General features: G+C 48.2%; 5 protein-coding genes across 5 annotated transcripts; 3 read left to right on the top strand and 2 right to left on the bottom strand.

Annotated features, from left to right (window-relative positions):
* Window positions 1-828: 828 nt before the first annotated feature.
* Window positions 829-2468, bottom strand: ATNIH1004_010505 (putative alpha/beta hydrolase; the record flags this gene model as incomplete). Its single annotated transcript, XM_033575074.1, has 2 exons — window positions 829-1509; window positions 1590-2468. 2 exons carry the CDS (start codon window positions 2466-2468, stop codon window positions 829-831), a joined length of 1560 nt encoding a protein of 519 aa, XP_033423092.1.
* An 8016-nt stretch (window positions 2469-10484) lies between these two features.
* Window positions 10485-11336, top strand: ATNIH1004_010504 (formyltetrahydrofolate deformylase; the record flags this gene model as incomplete). Its single annotated transcript, XM_033575073.1, has 1 exon — window positions 10485-11336. One exon carries the CDS (start codon window positions 10485-10487, stop codon window positions 11334-11336), a length of 852 nt encoding a protein of 283 aa, XP_033423091.1.
* A 782-nt stretch (window positions 11337-12118) lies between these two features.
* Window positions 12119-14611, top strand: RIM21 (PalH/RIM21 family protein; the record flags this gene model as incomplete). Its single annotated transcript, XM_033575072.1, has 2 exons — window positions 12119-12170; window positions 12363-14611. The coding sequence occupies 2 exons, from the start codon at window positions 12119-12121 to the stop codon at window positions 14609-14611; spliced, it is 2301 nt and encodes a 766-aa protein (XP_033423090.1).
* A 1825-nt stretch (window positions 14612-16436) lies between these two features.
* ATNIH1004_010502 (A4/G1 family peptidase) lies at window positions 16437-17258 on the top strand (the record flags this gene model as incomplete). Its single annotated transcript, XM_033575071.1, has 1 exon — window positions 16437-17258. The coding sequence occupies one exon, from the start codon at window positions 16437-16439 to the stop codon at window positions 17256-17258; it is 822 nt and encodes a 273-aa protein (XP_033423089.1).
* A 248-nt stretch (window positions 17259-17506) lies between these two features.
* On the bottom strand, window positions 17507-18823 carry mdm12 (ERMES complex subunit MDM12; the record flags this gene model as incomplete). Its single annotated transcript, XM_033575070.1, has 1 exon — window positions 17507-18823. One exon carries the CDS (start codon window positions 18821-18823, stop codon window positions 17507-17509), a length of 1317 nt encoding a protein of 438 aa, XP_033423088.1.
* Between the last annotated feature and the right edge of the window lie 644 nt (window positions 18824-19467).

Below are 19467 nucleotides of genomic sequence, written 5' to 3'. Positions count from 1 at the left end.
TTGGATGATCAGGAGTTGGCTGAGCCCGTGATGGCCATCAATGAAAGCACTGCAGGACAAAAACACAAGGGAGAGAAGACCTTTTAGAAGGTCAATGGCACTGACGATACTGCAGAACTGCCCTGAGTTGAGTCCAGTGTCCATCGAGGGCTGGCTGTCCGGAGCGCTTTCGCGGAGCTGTGGCAGCGTCCATGAATGATGAGGCATGATTCAGGGCCAGAAGAGCGGTAGCCCAAGTGAAATCGGTCAAGTCCTCCCCGCCTGGTATGTTCAATGTGGGAAGCAAAATGGGGGAGGTTGAAAAGCTATCTAAGTGAAAATTTAATGTATCCTACGTGAGTCGTGATTATTAGATCTTCCAGTGAGGAAATCCCTGGAAGTATGTCTCGATAACTCTCTAGTGTGGCCTGGGAGACAGCACTCGCGGGATTATCAGGAATAGAGGCTGTTGTTGGCAAGTCCTGAGTTATAGAGGGGAGGGACGAGTGCTGGTGTTCATAATATAAGAACGTCGTCCCGGAGGGAGGGTGGAATTCATCCTAATGCCCTAGACTGTGCATGTGGACACAGGGTGTGCCAATTTCATAAGGGAATAACCAAGCAGTATACACGCCTAACCCACATCCCCTTGCAAGATGTAGAGAGCACGAGCCATGAACAAAACATAGAACTTTAACGAAGACTATACATCATGGACATGCTCTATTACCACTGCAGCTTTCAAGTTCTTGTATGTACTTCAAATTCATATCTACGGAGATCTCGAAAGACGAAGTAGGAAAGATGTTGAGATAAGAAAAAACAGAATGAAAGAATTTCATCTGAAATCTATGAATGCAGAAAGTCATTTACCACCTCTGTAAAGACTGCGGGTTGTTCCACCATCGGTAAATGGCCAGCCTTGGGGATCACCTTCAATTCAGGGTCTCCTTTGAGATCCTTAACCATCTGTTGCATTGTCTGGGGAAGCACCCCATCACCCTCGCCCACCACGAACAGTCCTGGCACCTGCGCCTCCGCCATGAGGCTGCGCACGTCATAGGCACAAAGTGCCTGCATGGCCTTGCGGAATCCGTCCAAACTATTATTGCACACAATCTCCTTAATCCGCGCAGCGACTTCGGGCTGCGTAGAATACGACTCATCCACAACCCATCTTCTTGTCGTGGCTTCGGCCAGCTGCTCACCGATGATGGGCTCCTGGGTGGTGGGGGACACGGCCCGCTCGCTCTCGGCCAGGGCCGCACGGTCGTTCCACGCCTTGCGATTAGACTCGGGAGAGGCGCTGTTGGTGTCGCAAGCGATGAACCGGCGGACACGCTTGGGATACCGCAATGCTGCGTTCAGTACGGTCACACCCCCAAGGCTAACACCAATCAGAGTGGCTGTGGGAATGCGCAGGGCGTCCAACAGCGCGACAATATCCGACGCCAGCAAGTCAATATCAATAGGGGTCTCGCCGCACTCGCGAAGACGGCCACGGGTGAGGTATCGCAGAATGCGGAAGGACTGGTTCATAGGATTGAAAAGAAGGTATCGACGAAACCGTCCCAGATGGTATGGTCGACCAGAATCGAATTACTGAGTACGATCACCGGGCTGTGCGGGTCGGCACTTCCTTCTAAGCGGTACGGGAGGTCCACGCCATCAGGGGTGGTGACAAAGGATTCCACGACAGGTCGCGAGGGTGAGGGGAACGTGCGCGTACGGCCATCGTTGGAGGCCCAGGGCCCAGCAACTTCCGGAGAGGTGAGAGACGATAGTTCGCGTGGCGCGGGGCCAAATGTGTACGCCCATTGGTAGACACGGCGTCTCTTCTGTATCACCACCTCGCTCATAAGGCGATCATGCCAGGGGGTGGCCATGGTAGCTTTGTGCTCCGGGCCTCCAAGTCCGTTTGATGGACTGTATTCATGAAGGGCAAGGAATTCTCGAGGGGCATTTGGATCAATGGTAGCCGTAACAAAACGGCGGCTACGACGCCATCCTGGTACTCGACTCAGCATAGGGATATGTTCTTCGCGATACCAGCGGTTGAGATCGTCCTCCTTGGCAGAGTCGGCGGGCAAACTGAGAAAGACAGCGACCAGAACGGAGCCGTCAGCATCATGATCTAGTTGCTCTTCGAGAGGTTTGTAGTTGGCTGTATTCTGATCGTCGAGGAGATCGTATACACAGCGATCGACGGCAATCTGGGCCATAGTAGCCTTTTCACGTGGAGTTTTAATGCGATCGCCGCGAAGAGCCTGATAAGACTCCCGGGTCAACTCGTTCATGTCCGTAACATCATACAGAGCCACCCACTCGGGTTCCAGTCCATCAGTGGCGCGATAGCGAAAGCCATTGGTGACAAAGGGCAGGCGCAAGCGCAATGGCCCGTGTTCATTATTATACCAGTCGTGGAACTGAGCCGCGGGAAGTGAATCGCGGGGCTGCATTGTCACATACAAAAGGCCCGGTTTCGCCATGGTGAATATATATATTCGTCGGCCAGGAATAGTTGAAGATGAAGTTGGCGAAAAAGGAGGGGATGATGGACAGCATAGGAGTGACTTTGAGGCGGTCTCTCCGGATCAGGAAAACGCCGACAAACTGCCGACCGCATAGCCGGGATGTACGGCAGATGAAGTCATCATCATCCGACCATTTATCGTAGTCCGAGGGGGTTATCTATCGCGATACAAAACTCCCTATTCTTCCTTCATTGCTAGAGCTATTGGAAGGATGATACAGAACCGAAGTTGTGGATGTTATAGCGAAAGGCGAAAGCACTAGAACAACCAGGAGGACTGCCTCAGGCATGAAACTCTGTGTACTATTCCATTTTGGTAAATCCGGACAACATTTGAAAGTGGGCTGACCGTTGGGAAGACGGGAAATCGGTATGGGATTCCCTTCCCTTAAAATCGTGACGATTTTTTAGAAATTTTGAGGAATATCCCACCCGTGCCAATATCGGGATGGGATTATTTCGGGATATTTAAAATTTAGGAGGGAAATTCCCATATTGTGTAAAGGGCTGGAGCCCGTTTGACCTCTCGGGCCAATTGTCCCCGTTGTCCCTGTTGTCCCTATTGTCCCCACTGTCCCTACTGTCCCTACTGTCCCTACTGGCCCTTTTGGCCCTCGATCCATGTCATTTTCCTCTTTATTCTCTTCAACGATTCCTTTTTGTGTATAACCTAACTTAGGTTCTACGGGTTCAGCTCCTGACACCCATATACTTAAAAATTCTCGTCCTGTTTGTATAATGGAGTGCCATGGGATAGGAATCCCTTTAAAGAATAGGAATATGTCAGGGGCTGAACCCGTAGAGCCTATAAGATAGGCTATATACAAAAAGGAATCGTTGAAGAAGGGAATAAAGGAAGAGGAAAATGACATGGATCGAGGGCCAAAAGGGCCAATAGGGACAACAGGGACAACAGGGATAATAGGGACATTGGCCCGAGAGGTCAAACGACTCCAGCCCTTTATATTATCAGTGGCGGTTCCGACCACCCACCGCCTTCCGCCGGTGGGTGGTCGGCAGCGTAAAGGAATTTTCACCGTAAAGGAAGAAAATGAAGCAATTCGCATTATTATCACTAAACGCCTGTAGAATCAATAAAATAAAGTTGATCGCCCGATTCCTCTGCCAATACTGTATTTAAATCTGTAGTTTTATTTTCTATATAGGGCGCTGGTGGGGGGTGACTGTACGCCTTCAAATACGCCTTATTCGCCGCTTTCCTATTCTTTTCATCATCTTTGGCCTTCCTGTCCGCGATAGACCGATTCGCATCCTTTACGCGTAGTATGCCACTATCCCCGAGGCGTTGAACCTCTCGCTTAGTCTTTTTGCGCTTTCGAGGTGCTTGCGCGGCCTCAATTCGCTCAAGAGTTGAATTCATAACGGCAAGCTGTTCGGATTGAAGTTTTTGCTGATGAAATAAGCGCCCGAGATAGCGCTCAACGCGAGGATTAATCGGTGTATCGTTATTTAAGAGTGTAAATAGCTTCTTCTGATTCTTTTCAACTTGCTGAGCGCTTTTTGGAGGCGTATTTTCAACGCTTGAAGATAATGGGTTCGGAGGAGGCGTATTCTCGCTATACACGCGAAGATCGGGTGCAGAGATTTCTGGTAGCGGTGGTAAAGCATTTTGAATAGCTTCAATAATTAAAGATCCATCTGTAGGGAAGATACCGCGTTCTTTAAAGGAGTTGCGAATAAGGCGTGGATTAAAGGTCTTCTCACGTACGGCAACAATATCGCGTAGAAAATCTGCTTTATCTCCCGGAACTCCACACCACTGCGCGATGAGGTTATTCGCACTGCGAAATGCGTTTTATATGTGAGAAAGGGCTTTCCATAAGTGGTTGGCAGAGATGAGTTGTATGAGGCCGGAAGTAAAAGGGGAGGATCTTATAGGTCTCGCAGAGTTGAAGAAATTCAACCGTTTTATGAGCTGTATGGCCGTCGAAGATAAGTACGCGTTTTTCTCCTTTTTGTACGATCTTAGGTCTCCTCGTGAAATTTTTAAAGCCATTCAAGTGTGATTTCATTGTTTATATAGCCTTTATTGGTGACTGCAGTATAGTAATTGGGAATTGCTTTATTATACCAGGCCTCTATAAATTTCTTTCCTTTAAAGATAAAAAGCGGAGTTATAATCCAGCCATCTGCAGCAATACACTCAAGCGCAGTAATATTCTCTGCATGCTCGGCTTCAGGAAGATCAGAAACTCTCCCCTTTGTACCGAGCACTTTTTGAGGCTTTCCACTGCCTGGTTGAAAGCCGCATTTATTAAAATTATACACGAGGCGAGCGGGGACATCTTTAAGCAAGTTGGCAAGCTAATTATACCAGAACTAAAGCTGTCCGACATCCTCTGCATCCAAGCGCTTCTTCTCCTTCGTCCTTTGAATCACAGGACCCAATTTAAGGTCAGGAGGAAGCCTTTTAGCGAAGGATACGCCCACGATCGGCTACCTCTGCGTAGGATCAACGCGCTGTACGGTAAGGTTCGCCCATTCTAAAAGCAATGAGATAGTTACGGGAGGTGGATATCACGCATTTTAGCAATCCACTGCCTTAAAGCAGCCTCTTGATACTGATTCAGCGCTTTATTTGGTGCATTTCGAGCCGTACGAGGCTTTCTTCGATCATGGATGCGGCCGTGGAGTGTGCGATAAGGAACCCCGAATTCTCGCGCGATCTTTGCAATATTGGGTTTTTTTTCGAGACGGACAGCTTCAACGGCTTCATTTACGCGTATATCTAAAATTTCGGACGATTTAGGCATCTTTTTTGGTCTGTATAGCTTCAAAAATGTAGGAAATTGATTATCTTCCTTTACGGTGAAAATTCCTTTACGCTGCCGACCACCCACCGGCGGAAGGCGGTGGGTGGTCGGAACCGCCACTGATAATGGGAATGGCGGGAATCCCTTCCCGAAATTCTTGGCGAGGGATGGGAAACTTCTGGGATTCTCCCTTTACTGTTACCAAAGTCTGTTACCTTGTTTCTAAATAGACAATATCCATTTATTTATCCTCCATAATTCAGTGAGTAGTAAGGCTTAAAAAACTAAAACCTGGAAACTAAAGTAACAGTATTTCGTAACAGTATTCACATAAAACATTAACACCATAAAACAGTCCCTTTTGGTAATCTGTAACCTGCTAGTCTCGATCCTTTCTGATTCATTATCCGATTGCCATTGTATGTATAGCTGATATGAAAAAAGGCTAGTGGCGTAATATCTGTTTTCACAGTGTGATATCTAGGCCGAAAGAGAGGCTTAGACGTCATGGTTGTTGCACGGCTACGTCAATAAACCAAGGATTTGTTCCCATCAGCCGACTCCTGAGCGCAACATTACAATCTGGCTTAAGAGACCTTCCTGTTCAGGTTTACTATACATGTGTGGTGATAACGTAACTTACTCGCCCATTCTTGATACGAAAATCAAGTCTATTCGTTATGTTATTATCATTGCTCCTATACATAGTGTATAGCTAAGAGGTCTATCCATACTGTTCCAACGGCCCTTTAGCGGCTGGTGGGCCAGGAACCAGTGAAAAGATGAATATACGGGCAAAGTACAGGAAGGTCTACCTGGGTAATATGGCACGATTAATAGTTACTGATAATATTACCTAAAATGCCTTGTTCTTTGTCTGTTCCATAGCTGGACACCCGGCGATTTGGTCCAAACATATTAATCCAATATTATTATTAATAACCCAGCTATTTTCTCCTAACCTGCTATCCCCTGACCCTAGATCTTAGTAACTTCCTTTATCATGCCACATAGCTTTGCACCTGCTGAGATGTACATTCCCTAACTATATAAAGCCGAGAGAGATAAGGTACACATCATTTCTTACGTATTGTCCTTTGTTTAAAGTTCTGATAACTATTATACCCTCTCTAATGATACTATTGAAATTACTTGTGCTGCCCTCCTTGCTTGGCAGGGCTGCCTTGCAGTCTTATACACCTGCAGAAGGGGAATAGTTGCTTACCCTCTAGCCGGGCATTAATAAACTGTTACCAGTGGCCACAGAACCTTTGTTGCAAAACAAGTACTGTGCCTAAAAGTGCAGTATACTTTGGGGCAGCAGCCAGCGGCGATATATTAATAAGTGCCCCAGCAGTCCAGGTATATCAGTTCCTCAGGGCTTTTGCTATCAGGCCTAAAGTGCCGGTGCTGGTGACGACCAAGCAGGTGTCTGTGTTAAAGGCCGACAGTGCTAGTTGGATTCATCTTCCAAGCTACCCCATCCTTGCCATAAGAACGCTGTGATGGAATCCAATGAGAATACAGTTCTAAGTGACGACGGCCAGACTGTTCCAAGGTGCAAAGGCGAGGCATGAGGCGACGAACTAGCATACCCAGAAGAAGATGGTCTTCTAGTTATTGAAGGTCGCGAGTTGGGGATCTGCTTGGTCAACTAGCCGACTTAACAGACGACGACCAAGTCCGGGCTAAGAGATTCCGAGAGCTTGGGGATACGTATTATGCCCGTGCAAGCGATTATTCACCCAATCTCAACGATGACGGTACAACAAAGCGCTAGTTATATTGTGTTGTGGTGGGGTAGTATAAAATGGTTTGTATTGCATACCATCTCTATAAGTCGATGAAAGAAGAGGATACCTCGTGCATTTAATAACTATATATCTACAATACACCAACTAAGTACAGATAGGATCCTGCTAAAATTCAATATTTTCCCTGCAATTCAACATTGCTGGGCTTGGATGCTTTTGGCTATTTGGGGGGTTTTATGGTGGCAAAATTCGTTCAGCCGGCCGCGACTTTACTTGACCTACTGTAGCCACAGCACAGCATTATAGTTGTTAATTACTACTTTATTAAATAATGCAGTTCTTAAGGCACATATAAGTTTTACAGGCGCTAAATAATTTATCTTAGATACGCCAAATAATTTGTTGCTTCTTTCCTATATGTTATGTATAATATCCTATTAACTCCTGACAGCACATCCCAAGACTGCCGTGACCAGCAATTTGATTCTGTAGAAATAACACTCTGATTTGACTTCATGAGTTGACCCAATGTGAAAAGAACACCAGTTAGCTGTCGCAGAACCCATATCGCATTAAAGACAGGTACATATAACCAGAAACTAGATCTCCACTATATTCTATAAACCCATTAGTCTGCAATAACAATATAAGAGAGAATTGTATTGCTTCAATGATTAAACTAGACTGACCATGCGTGTTTGCAGTTATCTCCCAAGCCCCCAGGGTATCAGATGAAAGTGGGAACTCAGACGAACCCACCCAGCTCACCCGGCCTGTTCTCGTTCGTAGTAAAATTCATGCTTCGTCTGGCACACGAGAATGCGATGCCTTATCAAACCATTGATCCTTGGCTGGACCTGCCCGACAAGAGTCATTGCCTCCAATTTTGGCATGCGTCGCGTGGCATGCACAGCAGCTGTGTAAAGCTCATTCAGAATCGGTGATGGCGCAGTGAGATATTCGTCGGGGAATTCTTCTTGTGGTGCGTCATCCATGGGTGGTTTCATGTACAAGTTCTCTGAATTACGGTCGAAATCGTACCTTGGGAACCGCGGGTCCTGCTCGAATAGCCAGATCCCTGACGGGGTGGCAGCTGGATAGGTCAGGTTGAAGGAGGTGAGATTCGGCTAGTATGGCTGGTCATTTTCGTTCTGCGGCCAGAGTAGCTCTGGACAGATCACAACGCCTTGCAGAGATATAATTTTGAGCCTCTGGCTCAGTTGTCGGAGTGCTATGCAGAAAGCATCCGCTCCTGGTTTGGAGTGCTTGGATGGAGGAAAGTCTGCATATTTCTAGGGCTTCGCCGGGATAGTCAAGAATAAGCTGCTCTAGAGACAAAGGCCACTGGACCAGACTAATGGCGAATTCAGTGTTGAAGTTACAACCAAGAAGGAATAAGCGGAGTGTGAAATTAGAAGAAGCGAGTTTTTGGAGATACAGTTTCTTAGCCTATCCCGATGTCTGTCATCTTTCCTCTCATTATCAGACAGCCACGCCGTTATCGAGTCTAGGTAGTCGAGATATTAGCTTTGACACTGTAGCCGGCGCAAGATTTATCTCTTTTCCATTATTAATAAAGAGATTAGAAATCACTCGGACGATAGGAAGCTCCTCCGCTGGTTTAGTACCTCCACGTAAGACGACATGTACCGCCAGTGAAGTATATCCGAGCCTGGCCGATTTATACCAAGTGTCTATAGCTGCGATTTGAATCCTTAGTAAAGTCGCTAGGCGAGACATTGCTAATAGTTAGTTGGACACTATGTTCATATTCGCCATTTGTGTACCATGAGCTCAAGATGTCAAAGATGATGCAGATTGACTCGGTGAATGCTTGATTGTTACGGCTGCGGTCTTCGACAGTCTCAACTTGGACTCGCTCGGCGACACTATATTCTGCTAGCGTTACCTTTAAATTTATTTTGCGAATAAGAGAGCATCTCTGTGCGGTGATGATGGGTTGGAGATCGGAGAGTCGGGGGGTGGTGAGGTTGAGGTTAGAGAAGGTCTGTCGTTCGACAATCTCTTGCCATAGTGTGTTGATCTAGGCGTAAGGCACGAGTGACTCAGGTGCAATATAGGAAAGAATCTGGGCGATAATTTCTGGTGGAAGAGAAAGAGCAACCATAATTATGTTGGCTGTAGCAAGGAATATTCTTTACTGGAAGGGAATTCAAAAAAGTGAAAGATGATGAGGCTATGTGATGAGGGCCAAAAATATGATCTTGAAAGGAGTCAGGCACTTTCTACCCTATGCTCTTTTCCAAACCGTTCGTGGTAGAGGATTCTTACAGGAGTATAAAAATAATGGTTGAACAGACTCAAGTCTCTAAAATACATTAGATATAATTCTATGATACATGAATTATCTTAAAAAATACTGTTAATAGGATAATTATATTTTGTAAATTTAGCTAATTTATAGTAGTGTCAAGGGTTGAGCCCGTAGAACCTATAAGATAGGCTATGTACAAAAAGGAATTCGAGATGGAGATACTCCCTTTCCCGAACTTTTCCAAAAAAAATTGTCCCGATTTTACGGGAAGGGAATCCCATCCCGATTTCCCATGGGAAAATCCTTTCCCAACGGTCAGGCTAGACAGTATCAGGTCTATGAAAATGTTGCAGATCAATTTCCTCCTGAAAGCACCAACACGCCGTTTTCTACCCCATAGTCTTGAGGACATTTTCTTATAATTCTGGGAGCATTCTTTGTTTGGAAGTATCTTCCCCTTGGTCTTACTCTCGCCCACTTTTGCGTTCCTTCACCTTACCGACGAAAAGTCAGCCTCCGTACAGTAACACCAAAATTATGACACGCCTTTCGTATGTTCATTGCTGGTTATTGGAATTGTGGCGCGAAAAGTACCGGAATTCCACCAGAGTCATCGGAATGCTGTTGTTATAATGCCTGTTTTGATGGATTCAGTACAAACTCATTTTTTGTCTCGTATTCCTTGTCACAGGCTGAACCTGTAACATACTATATAGGGCGCTAGATGCGACTGATCTTCGATCGGTCGTCTTGTACCTTTTTATATGGTCAAGTGGTTTTATCTCTACTAGCGCAGAGACAACCAAACCATCACATTCCTTGTGCGGGTTTGAAACGATTGCTTATGCTTAACGGGGCCAATTCTTGAACATTTATCTACTTAGTTGATGTATTATTGACCGGCCTGTGTAGAAGTCCACTCTTGGTTAGATTATCCCTACAGAAATCCAAAAGGACAGGGATCGGGATGGAAAGGACTCGCTTTACTAAGGAACACAGCAGAACACTAACCCTAGCCTATAAACCCTAATCTAATCAATCTGCCCCACCTGACTCAGCAACGCTGGTGGAGGGGAGTCCAGACAAATTCTCCAAAAGTTTCACTCACCTCCCTCCCCTAATACCAGCAGCTTCTCATTTCAACACCCGTCTCTGGATTCAACATCAGAATGTCGAGCTTCATCCTTACCCTCTCTTGCCCCGACCGGCCGGGCATCGTGCACGCCGTGACCGCTTTCTTGGTCGAGAACAACCTCAACATTGTTGACTCATCGCAGTTTGGCGACCCATCCTCGAAGCGATTTTTTATGCGTGTACACTTCGCCGCCGAGTCCTCCGAAAAGGCCGTTGATGAGCTTTACGCGGCTTTTGAGCCCACCGCTAAGTCGCTCTCCATGGACTTCCAGCTCGTGCCCGCCACCCAGAAAGCTCGCGTGCTCATCATGGTCTCCAAGATCGGCCACTGTCTCAATGACGTCCTCTTCCGTCAATCGACCGGTCAGCTCGCTATTGAAGTCCCTTTGATTGTGTCCAATCACCCAGACTTTGCCACTCTAGCGGCAACCTACAATATCCCCTTCGTCCACCTTCCGGTCACTCCGGATACCAAGCAGAAACAGGAAGCTCAGATCCTGGAGCTCATCCGCGAGTACAAAATCGATCTGGTTGTTTTGGCTCGGTACATGCAGGTTCTGTCTCCCACGCTATGCGAAGCCATGTCTGGCCGCATCATCAACATCCACCATAGCTTCCTGCCATCGTTCAAGGGCGCCAAGCCATACCACCAGGCGTACGACCGCGGTGTGAAGATCATTGGTGCCACCGCACACTTTGTCACTAGCGACTTGGATGAAGGCCCCATAATTGAACAGAACGTGGTGCGCGTCAACCATGCCATGAGTCCGAAGGAATTGACCCATGCCGGTAGCAACGTGGAGAGCAATGTGCTGGCTACGGCCGTCAAGTATGTGACCGAGCGCCGGGTGGTGTTGAACGGGCACAAAACGGTGGTGTTCAATTAGGAGGAAATTATATTTCTGTCGTGTATATATATACTATATAGATTACCTTCACTTTCCCGGAACAAAGAAAAGTCTTGTTGTGTGACTTGTTGCAATCGTTCCTTCCAACGATTTAAGTCTACTACTAGCAAATATCTGGTTTAAAACAAAACCCTTTAAAGAGAGAAGTCTGCAAAGTCTCATCAAGGCAAGATCAGCGACCAAGAAGCCCAGCAGGAACAGTAGCGAACCACAATTCATGTTGTCCCGAACTCGGCCCACCCTGCATATAAGTACTATGAGAACTAGTAATCTGGACTCCGTGCGAGGTAGTAGCTAGTATAATCTATTTAAACTAGTTAATTTAGCAATTACTATCTACGTCCTCTAGAAAAATGCTATTGCAGATCTGTTGAGTTGTACCCAAAACTGCAGGCGGTGAGACACGGACCGAAGTCTGGACTCAGTGGCGGATCCTCTCGTCGAACAGCGCGCTCCCTCACTTGTCTACCTCGTCTAGCTGAATCATTGCTTGCTTGATTGACTGTTTATCCGGTCGTCCTCCCGTGTTTATAGACTTTTATATCCTAGCCTCGCGGCCATCCTTCTTTACGTCCCTTGATTTCCTTGCGAAATCTATCCCCCGACCGTCACCCGCAGTTTAATCATTCGTGTCGGCAATTGACCTCTCTCAACGCAAGAATGGGGGCCTAAGGGGGCAAATCAAACTCTTCAAATCCTTTCTGCCGTCTATATGAGCTGTATAGTCTACTATACGAGTCGCACAGATTGTCCGACCGATCATGGAGGACTACACCCGCCTGGTTCCTCGCCAGATATGGGCGCAGCCATCAAGTACCTCCACGAAGACATATCGACCTGGGTGTACTCCGTTCCTCCTCCCCAGCGACGGTAGGCTATTTGCAATTTACACCCCATATGCCCTCTGTTAATGGTCTATGCTGGCTGGTTTCTCCGTTGCTGAAATGTTTCGTTGTATTAAATGATTTTTGACTGACCTTTTACGTGCCAATGTCGTATGTTTAGGTGCTGTATATTTGAATCGCACGTACGCTTTAACCCTTACCGAGAATGCAATATTTGAGCCGGCCTGTACGAGTTCGCCGACAGTGACCAGTCATGCGTCCCCTATGCTCGATACCCGTGATCCCTTTTATGCTTCGGTGACTCCACAACTGTACGCCATCGGATGCGCGACTATTGTTAGCTATCTGCTTGTTATTATCCTTCTCATAACACCTCGCACTTTCTATGTTGGTGGCCCTGGTGGCGGCGCGAACTTTCTTGGCCGCCATGGTATGATCAGCGGCTCATACAGTGATAATTCATCGGTCGTGGGAGTTGGAGGCAGGCCATGGCTGCAAAAGGTCGCTGCAATACTAGTCGCAATCTCATTGACTATCGCGACGGCCGATTCATTCAGAGTTGCTGAAGATCAGTATATTCACGGGTACTCTGATGCGGAAGCACTAGCCGAGGAGGTTATTGATGGCGTGGAGATCCGCGTTGTAAGGGTCATTTCCAGCACATTCCTGTGGCTTGCCCAGGTGCAAACGTTGATTCGGCTCTTCCCGCGGCACAAAGAGAAGATAATGATCAAATGGGCTGGGTTCGCGTTGATTGTGTTGGACACGATATTCAGCATCCTCGATAAGTTCCTAGTCCAGACCAATACAACACGACCACGACTGTACGACGACGCGATTCCCGCTCTCAGCTATCTTTTTGAACTTGCCCTCAATCTACTTTACGCCGCATGGGTTATTTTTTACTCGCTATCGAAACATAAATTTGCATTCTTCCACCCGAAGATGAGAAACATTTGTCTTGTAGCTCTATTGTCTCTGTGTGCAATACTAATCCCTGTGGTTTTCTTTGTGTTGGACATCGCGAAGCCAGAAATTGCTGGGTGGGGTACCTATGTAAGGTGGGTAGGATCCGCTGCGGCGAGTGTTGTCGTTTGGGAATGGGTAGAGCGGATTGAAGCTCTGGAACGAGATGAACGAAAGGATGGGATTCTTGGTAGAGAGATCTTTGATGGAGATGAAATGCTGGAAGTGACTCCGTCCGAAGAGGTTGATTGGCCTCGTCAAAATAACACTGGAAATGACCGAGGCGGAGGCACCGGCGTGTCTTCTGGTTGGGGAGGCATGATGGGCTTAGGCCATCGGCCTTTACGAACCAGGGTTGGCCTTCCGAATGGTAACCGCACTTGGCAATCTCGCCCTGAAGCCCAAAACCGCAACTCTTCTATTGATCCCCGTCGTCGGAGAGCAGCCCGGCCCACACCCCCGCCGGCAGCCGCCACACCTGTCAGCCGGGCTGACACCACGAGTGCCGCTAGCACGGTGTATAATGTTCATTACCACCCCGTTTCTAGCCCAACTCCACCAGTTGTCATGCCCCACATGGAGGAGGAAGGGGAGCTTAGTGATGAGGCAGTCGCTGCCAAAGAATTGGCAACATCCATGGAGGAACAGCAAACGAATACAGCCCATGATGGCTCTGAAATGCAAAATAGGGAGCACTCGCCCCAGATTGTTGCCGACCACAGGTGGAGGACTGTTCTGAACCCCTTTAAGCGTCGGCGCGCATCGCTACCAAGGGAAGTCGCATCAGCACAAGCCGAGGACCAAATTCCTAATGAAGAGGAGGAGAATTTGCATGAGGGGCAGAGCGGTGCACGGCGCGGTTCACAAGTGTCGACCACTCTTTTACCTTTCAGTCGAAGGACACGGCCCGGCTCTGGACGTCAAGGGTCAGATACCCCGTTGCCAGTGACGGTTATTCCTGCCCGGCATCGAGGCCAGCAGACATGGTCGCCGCAGTGGTTCAACAATTCCAGCATTCTGGAACCGTCGCCTCGCCGACACAACACAACCGTTCGCCCCAATTTACCTGTAAGGGTGATTCAGCCACAGACTCGAACAGCCGCACCATGGACTACATCCGAGGGGGAGGGTGATTTCGGCAATGGAAACTATGAGCTACGTTATGACCCCGAGGCCGCAGCGCTTATTGGTTTTGACGGGCCCTCTAATGAGCCTCCACCTGCAAGTCAAGCTCTTCATGAAACGGAGAGGGCGAGTTTTACGGATGAACTGGCGAATGAGCTTGGGGAACGATCGATTTCAGTGAGACAACAGGAAGAGTCTAACCAGGAGCCCTCCAACCGATATCCGGTGGACCAATCATATCCTCCTACTGCTTCCCATCCGTCGCAATACCACAATGGTAGTACCGACGCCAGTGAGGGCTCGAGGCCTCCACAATGAAATACTATTGTTTTGGACAGTGTTGGTATATATTATAAGTGCTCCATATGGCTAATCATTCAGGTTGAATGTTGTTTGGCGCTTGGTGGTTAATCGATTCTATTTATTTCTCTTGATTTACGGGCTTCATACAGGTGGTTGATTTAGCGGGGAGTATTGGACATGCACGGAAGCTGCATTATTATTTCTTTTCGGTTTCTATGTTTCTGCACTATATGTCAGGTTAGAATGGGATTAGGAGCAAGATTGGACTTGATTTACATATCCCATTTGGAAGGAATTGGCCACAGGTGCTCAGGGATGCAGATACAGAAGGGTTTACATGTACAAAAGATACCCCAGGAATAATTGTGAATATATTGAAATTAACTTGACCTGCTTGTTTATCGAGCTTTACTATCGAGCATGTATGTTTGCAGTGTTTGTTTCCTGGACGCGCGTCACGGAATCAAGTGCTCTTATCCGTTTTGTCCTCTAAAGGGCTCTTCATCAGCAGGCAGCACTTCGACTACGAGATATACCTGCAGCTCATTGGATATATTGCATAACTGTGGCAGTCAGAACTGTCTGGTATTTACATCTCAAATGATTGGCTTTGTTGAGGAACTAGACGATGACTGTACCTGGTCTGTAGTCATCATCTACCCTATGTTGACTGTTGAATGGAAGATCTACAGGACTTGCGCTTGACTATTCGGTTGATAATTGACAAAACTAGGTCTGTTTGGGTTGCTCAATTAAACCAGTAGTTGAGAGCGATTTTGAGAAAATGATAGCCTCACGCTTGCAGGCTATCAACATCTAAAAAGTCGGACGACTCGCAAGTTGTCCGTCTTCAGGGAACTTTATTCTTGGCCTGACGCTTTCATCATTAGGCCAAGAGAACCGAAGCCATACCCGAAGCCTGTTGCCCTATTAAAATGCGTAGCAGGGTATTTGGGAATGAGACTGGTATGCAGGCGGACGTCAAGAATGTACGCTATTCCTTATCCCATCAGTCTTCGCAGCTCTTACGGAACAAAGGGTTTCTATTATTGAACATTTTCAATGATATCAATTGAATTTGTCAACATGCCATCTCAATCTTATCATGAATTTGAAAAGCGTAGTTGGTCATGTCGGATGATCGATCTCCACCAACCACAAGGGACCTGTGAAAGTGTGAATAGCTTCAAAGCAAATCATCTCGGGCTGACAATGCACGAGCTTAACTTTATCATACCTATTAGTATGGGATCAAGATGACACATGCGAAACCCTTAGGAGGCGTCAGTGACGGAGGTGAAACTGGGGGATGACGCCTACATTCCAACAACAAACCCAAGGCCCCGTGATGATCACGACTAAAGGTGACCGAGTCTGCTTCCCTAAATGAGGCTGTGCTCTGGTCTTAGCCGTCTTGCATTCCGAATGTAAGGCTTTGCTTATCGAAGTGGACCGCCATCGGTCATCCATCACCTCTATCTAGAAATACTAATCATCTCAGTGATGCCAAAAAAATGCCACCACACCTCCAATTCTAAATTCCGATTAGATCGTCAATCTTGTTACTCTTAGCAGGCGCCCCATGACCCCAGTCAGTCTTAGTCTAGCCCTATCGATGCCACGCGTAAATGACAGCCGACCCAAATCCGAGCATCCCTTTTCGGCATGTTGAAGAGAAGTCACGGCCGCATGCAACTACTTCTCCAACTACAGCACAATGTATAAATTACCCAGAGTCTGTTGCATAGAGACTGCGTGCCCGAATACATGATATTTGCTCGTTCTATCTAGCTTACTGACCTGCGAAACTTACCGGCCACCGTTGGTGCCTTTTTTCAAAATGAAGTTTACAACCACCCTCCTCACTGCCGCCTACCTTGTACAGGGCCTGCTTGCTGTCCCAAACGGTGGGCTCGGCGAGCGGATCAAAGCTCGGGCACTGCAGCGCCAGTCCCATCCTATGACTGGTCTGGGAAAAGACGAGACCAAGGATGTAGATGCCGAACACCGCGTGAATGCCGAAGTCGTCTACAGCACAAACTGGTCCGGCGCAGTACGCGAGCAACCCCCACCAGATGGAAACTATACGTCTGTGACAGCTAGCTTCACGGTGCCAGAGCCCCGTCCTGCAGGTGACGCAGGTACACAGGCGGCGTCAGCCTGGGTCGGCATCGACGGCGACACGTACACAGCGGCGATCCTGCAAGCGGGGGTGGACTTTTACTGGGAGAACGGACAGGTTTCTTACGCTGCCTGGTATGAGTGGTTCCCGGATTTTGCGCACGACTTCAGCTTCACGGTGAATGCGGGCGACAACATAACTGTGACGGTTGAGTCGTACAGTCCCAGTAATGGCGTTGCCGTCATCCAGAACCAGTCCACGGGTCAGCAAGTGAAGCAGAATATAGCCGCGCCGAACGCGGAGGCCACGCTGGCGGGACAGAATGCGGAATGGATCGTGGAAGACTTCCAGTCCGGGGATTCGATGATACCGCTGGTGAATTTTGGCAATGTGACGTTCACCGGGATGAAGGCCAAGGCGGGCTCTTCGACGTATGGCGTCGACGGGGCGACGTTGATTGAAATGCAACAGAATGGTACCGTTCTGACCAAGGTGCAGACCAACGGGAATTCCGCCATGACGGTGCAGTATATCGGCTAGGGTTGTATATAACTTTCTTGCAAGGTGGGATGGGGTGATTACATATGAAACGAAATAGAAGGTTGGGTGGTGTTTGTTTAAATGTATCGCGTTTATTGTATACGGTATTGGTCGTGGATGTTATGGGCGCTGCTGGAACTTATTGAAGGGTAAATGACCCATAGATAGTACTTACTATGTACGATGTTGGCATCAGTACTGATACAATGGTCAACCCAGTATACGTTAAAAGGTTTCATTCTTCCGCATTAAATAAGAAACGTCCAGAAACTGGGATAGATGAGTTCTTCCTCGAAGATTCGTCGCACTTGAGCCAGAACAAACCGCTCCACCTTTCCCACATTCTTGAGGGCTTGTTTCCCATCTTCTTTACGGCCGATCTCGCTCTCGACCCGAATCTCACGTAGCAAGCCCCCTTGATGTTCGGCCCCAGGTCGGAATTGACCCCCCTGTCCTCCGGCCTCCTGCCGATCGTATCCGACGAGCGCATCCGCGTCCTCGGCGGACAAGAAGCAGAAGTGAACACGCTTACTGATGTATGCGACGACCGCCACCCCGTCGAAGGTGAGGCCCGTAACGTTGAGCTTCAGAGGCAGCCCCACAAAGCTGGGCATGGGATAATCCAGCAGAATCTCCGCGGTCAACGACAGCCGAATGTCGCCTGCGTACTTGGCGTGACACAAGACTTGGAAATCTTCCGGTCGTCGCTCCCGCATCCGAGGAGGCAGTCGGAGCGGATCTCCTGAGGTGGCATCCCCACCGAGGCGAAGGTCTTCTCCGTGTGACCCAGGGCCTTCTCCCATTGTTCCATCCCTACTATTGCGCTTGGAGCCGGATAGATGCGAGGGAAGCGTACTTGACGTTGAAGGACGGGAAGTTGGGTTACTATTGTCAATATCGGCTTCCGGATGGTCTTGATGCACTGGTATGGGAGACATGGGATAATAGTTGTTTCCCGGTCGCATTCCTGAATCCGCCCACCCGCTCGTAAAGGGGCTGCCACCGGCGACTGCAGCAAGAGGGGTCTGTGTCCCGGAAAGCCCGCCCAGAGACATGAGGTGATAGCCCAACGTCGACGTTCCACCGGGGATGCCTGGGGTGCCGGCTCGAGGAAGGAAATGCGAGTTGAGGTGATCACCTAGGGGCATGGAAGATCGTAAGACCGAGGATGGAAAGGCATTATCCATGAAAGGATCGCGGAGTGGCTGGTGGCCTGCCAATTCCTCCTGATATGGGGGCTCGTTCAGGTCGGAACGGCGTCGATGTCCATGATGCCACTGGTCACCATGACCAGGGGCGTATTCCTCCGAGCGCTCGATTGGCTCATCCTCCTCCTCACCTTCATCGTCCTCCTCGTAGAAATCGGCAAATGGCTCGCAGAAGTCCTTAATTTCCAGGTCGGGCGGAATGGTTCCGAAATCGAAGGAGTGGACGTGAACGGATCGAATAAAACGAGGCAGAGCGACCTGCTGGAATTTGTCATGGATAAAGGAGCGGATGCGCTCCGCCAGAGCGTCACCGTCGGGACCCGAGGTGGCGGTCCTCCAGTCAACCTCGATGGACATGAATTACATCCGGGGATCTCTCTCGACTTAATCCATTCTGAGAACGATGGAGTCTTTCTTGAGACTTGGGGTTGTAGTCACGGGGAGGATGAGTAATCCCTGACTAATCACACAGAGCCTTCCGCTTTTGTGTGCTGTTTTGCTTCTTTTCATCCAGAACAATTCAGTGGCATTAAAGGCATCAATGACATCTCAGTTATGCATCCCAATGGAATCTAGCGATGCAGCATCCGCAACATAAGAAGTAGATCTACATCAACTATGAGCTAATCTTCCTGGGGACACATCTCGACTGTGCCCTTCTATTGACAAGCTAACCAAAGCTATCCTGCTTCCCAATCACCATTCACCAACTCTGTTCTGGCCCTTCCTCTCCCTGTCTATCACCTATCTCTGCCCGATGACGAGTGCAAACCAAAAGCCAAAGTTGTATGGTATCCGGCCAGAGCATGCGGATCGCATGTCGATTTGATAGGCCTGGAAACCAATGAGAACCTGAGAGCTAATCCGAGGGCATTTTTTTAAGTATAATTCTTCCTCTTGTTGATAATAGCTACATTTAGATTCACAATGGATTGATTATGTTTGATTTGCCGACCCGATGACGTAGAGGATTGCGGAATTCTACCGGAATTCAAAATCGC

Source organism: Aspergillus tanneri (assembly GCF_003426965.1).
Source record: "Aspergillus tanneri strain NIH1004 chromosome Unknown AapTan_5_pilon_pilon_pilon, whole genome shotgun sequence".
Classification (NCBI taxonomy): Eukaryota; Fungi; Ascomycota; class Eurotiomycetes; order Eurotiales; family Aspergillaceae; genus Aspergillus; species Aspergillus tanneri.
This window is presented reverse-complemented; position numbering and strand designations above follow the sequence as displayed.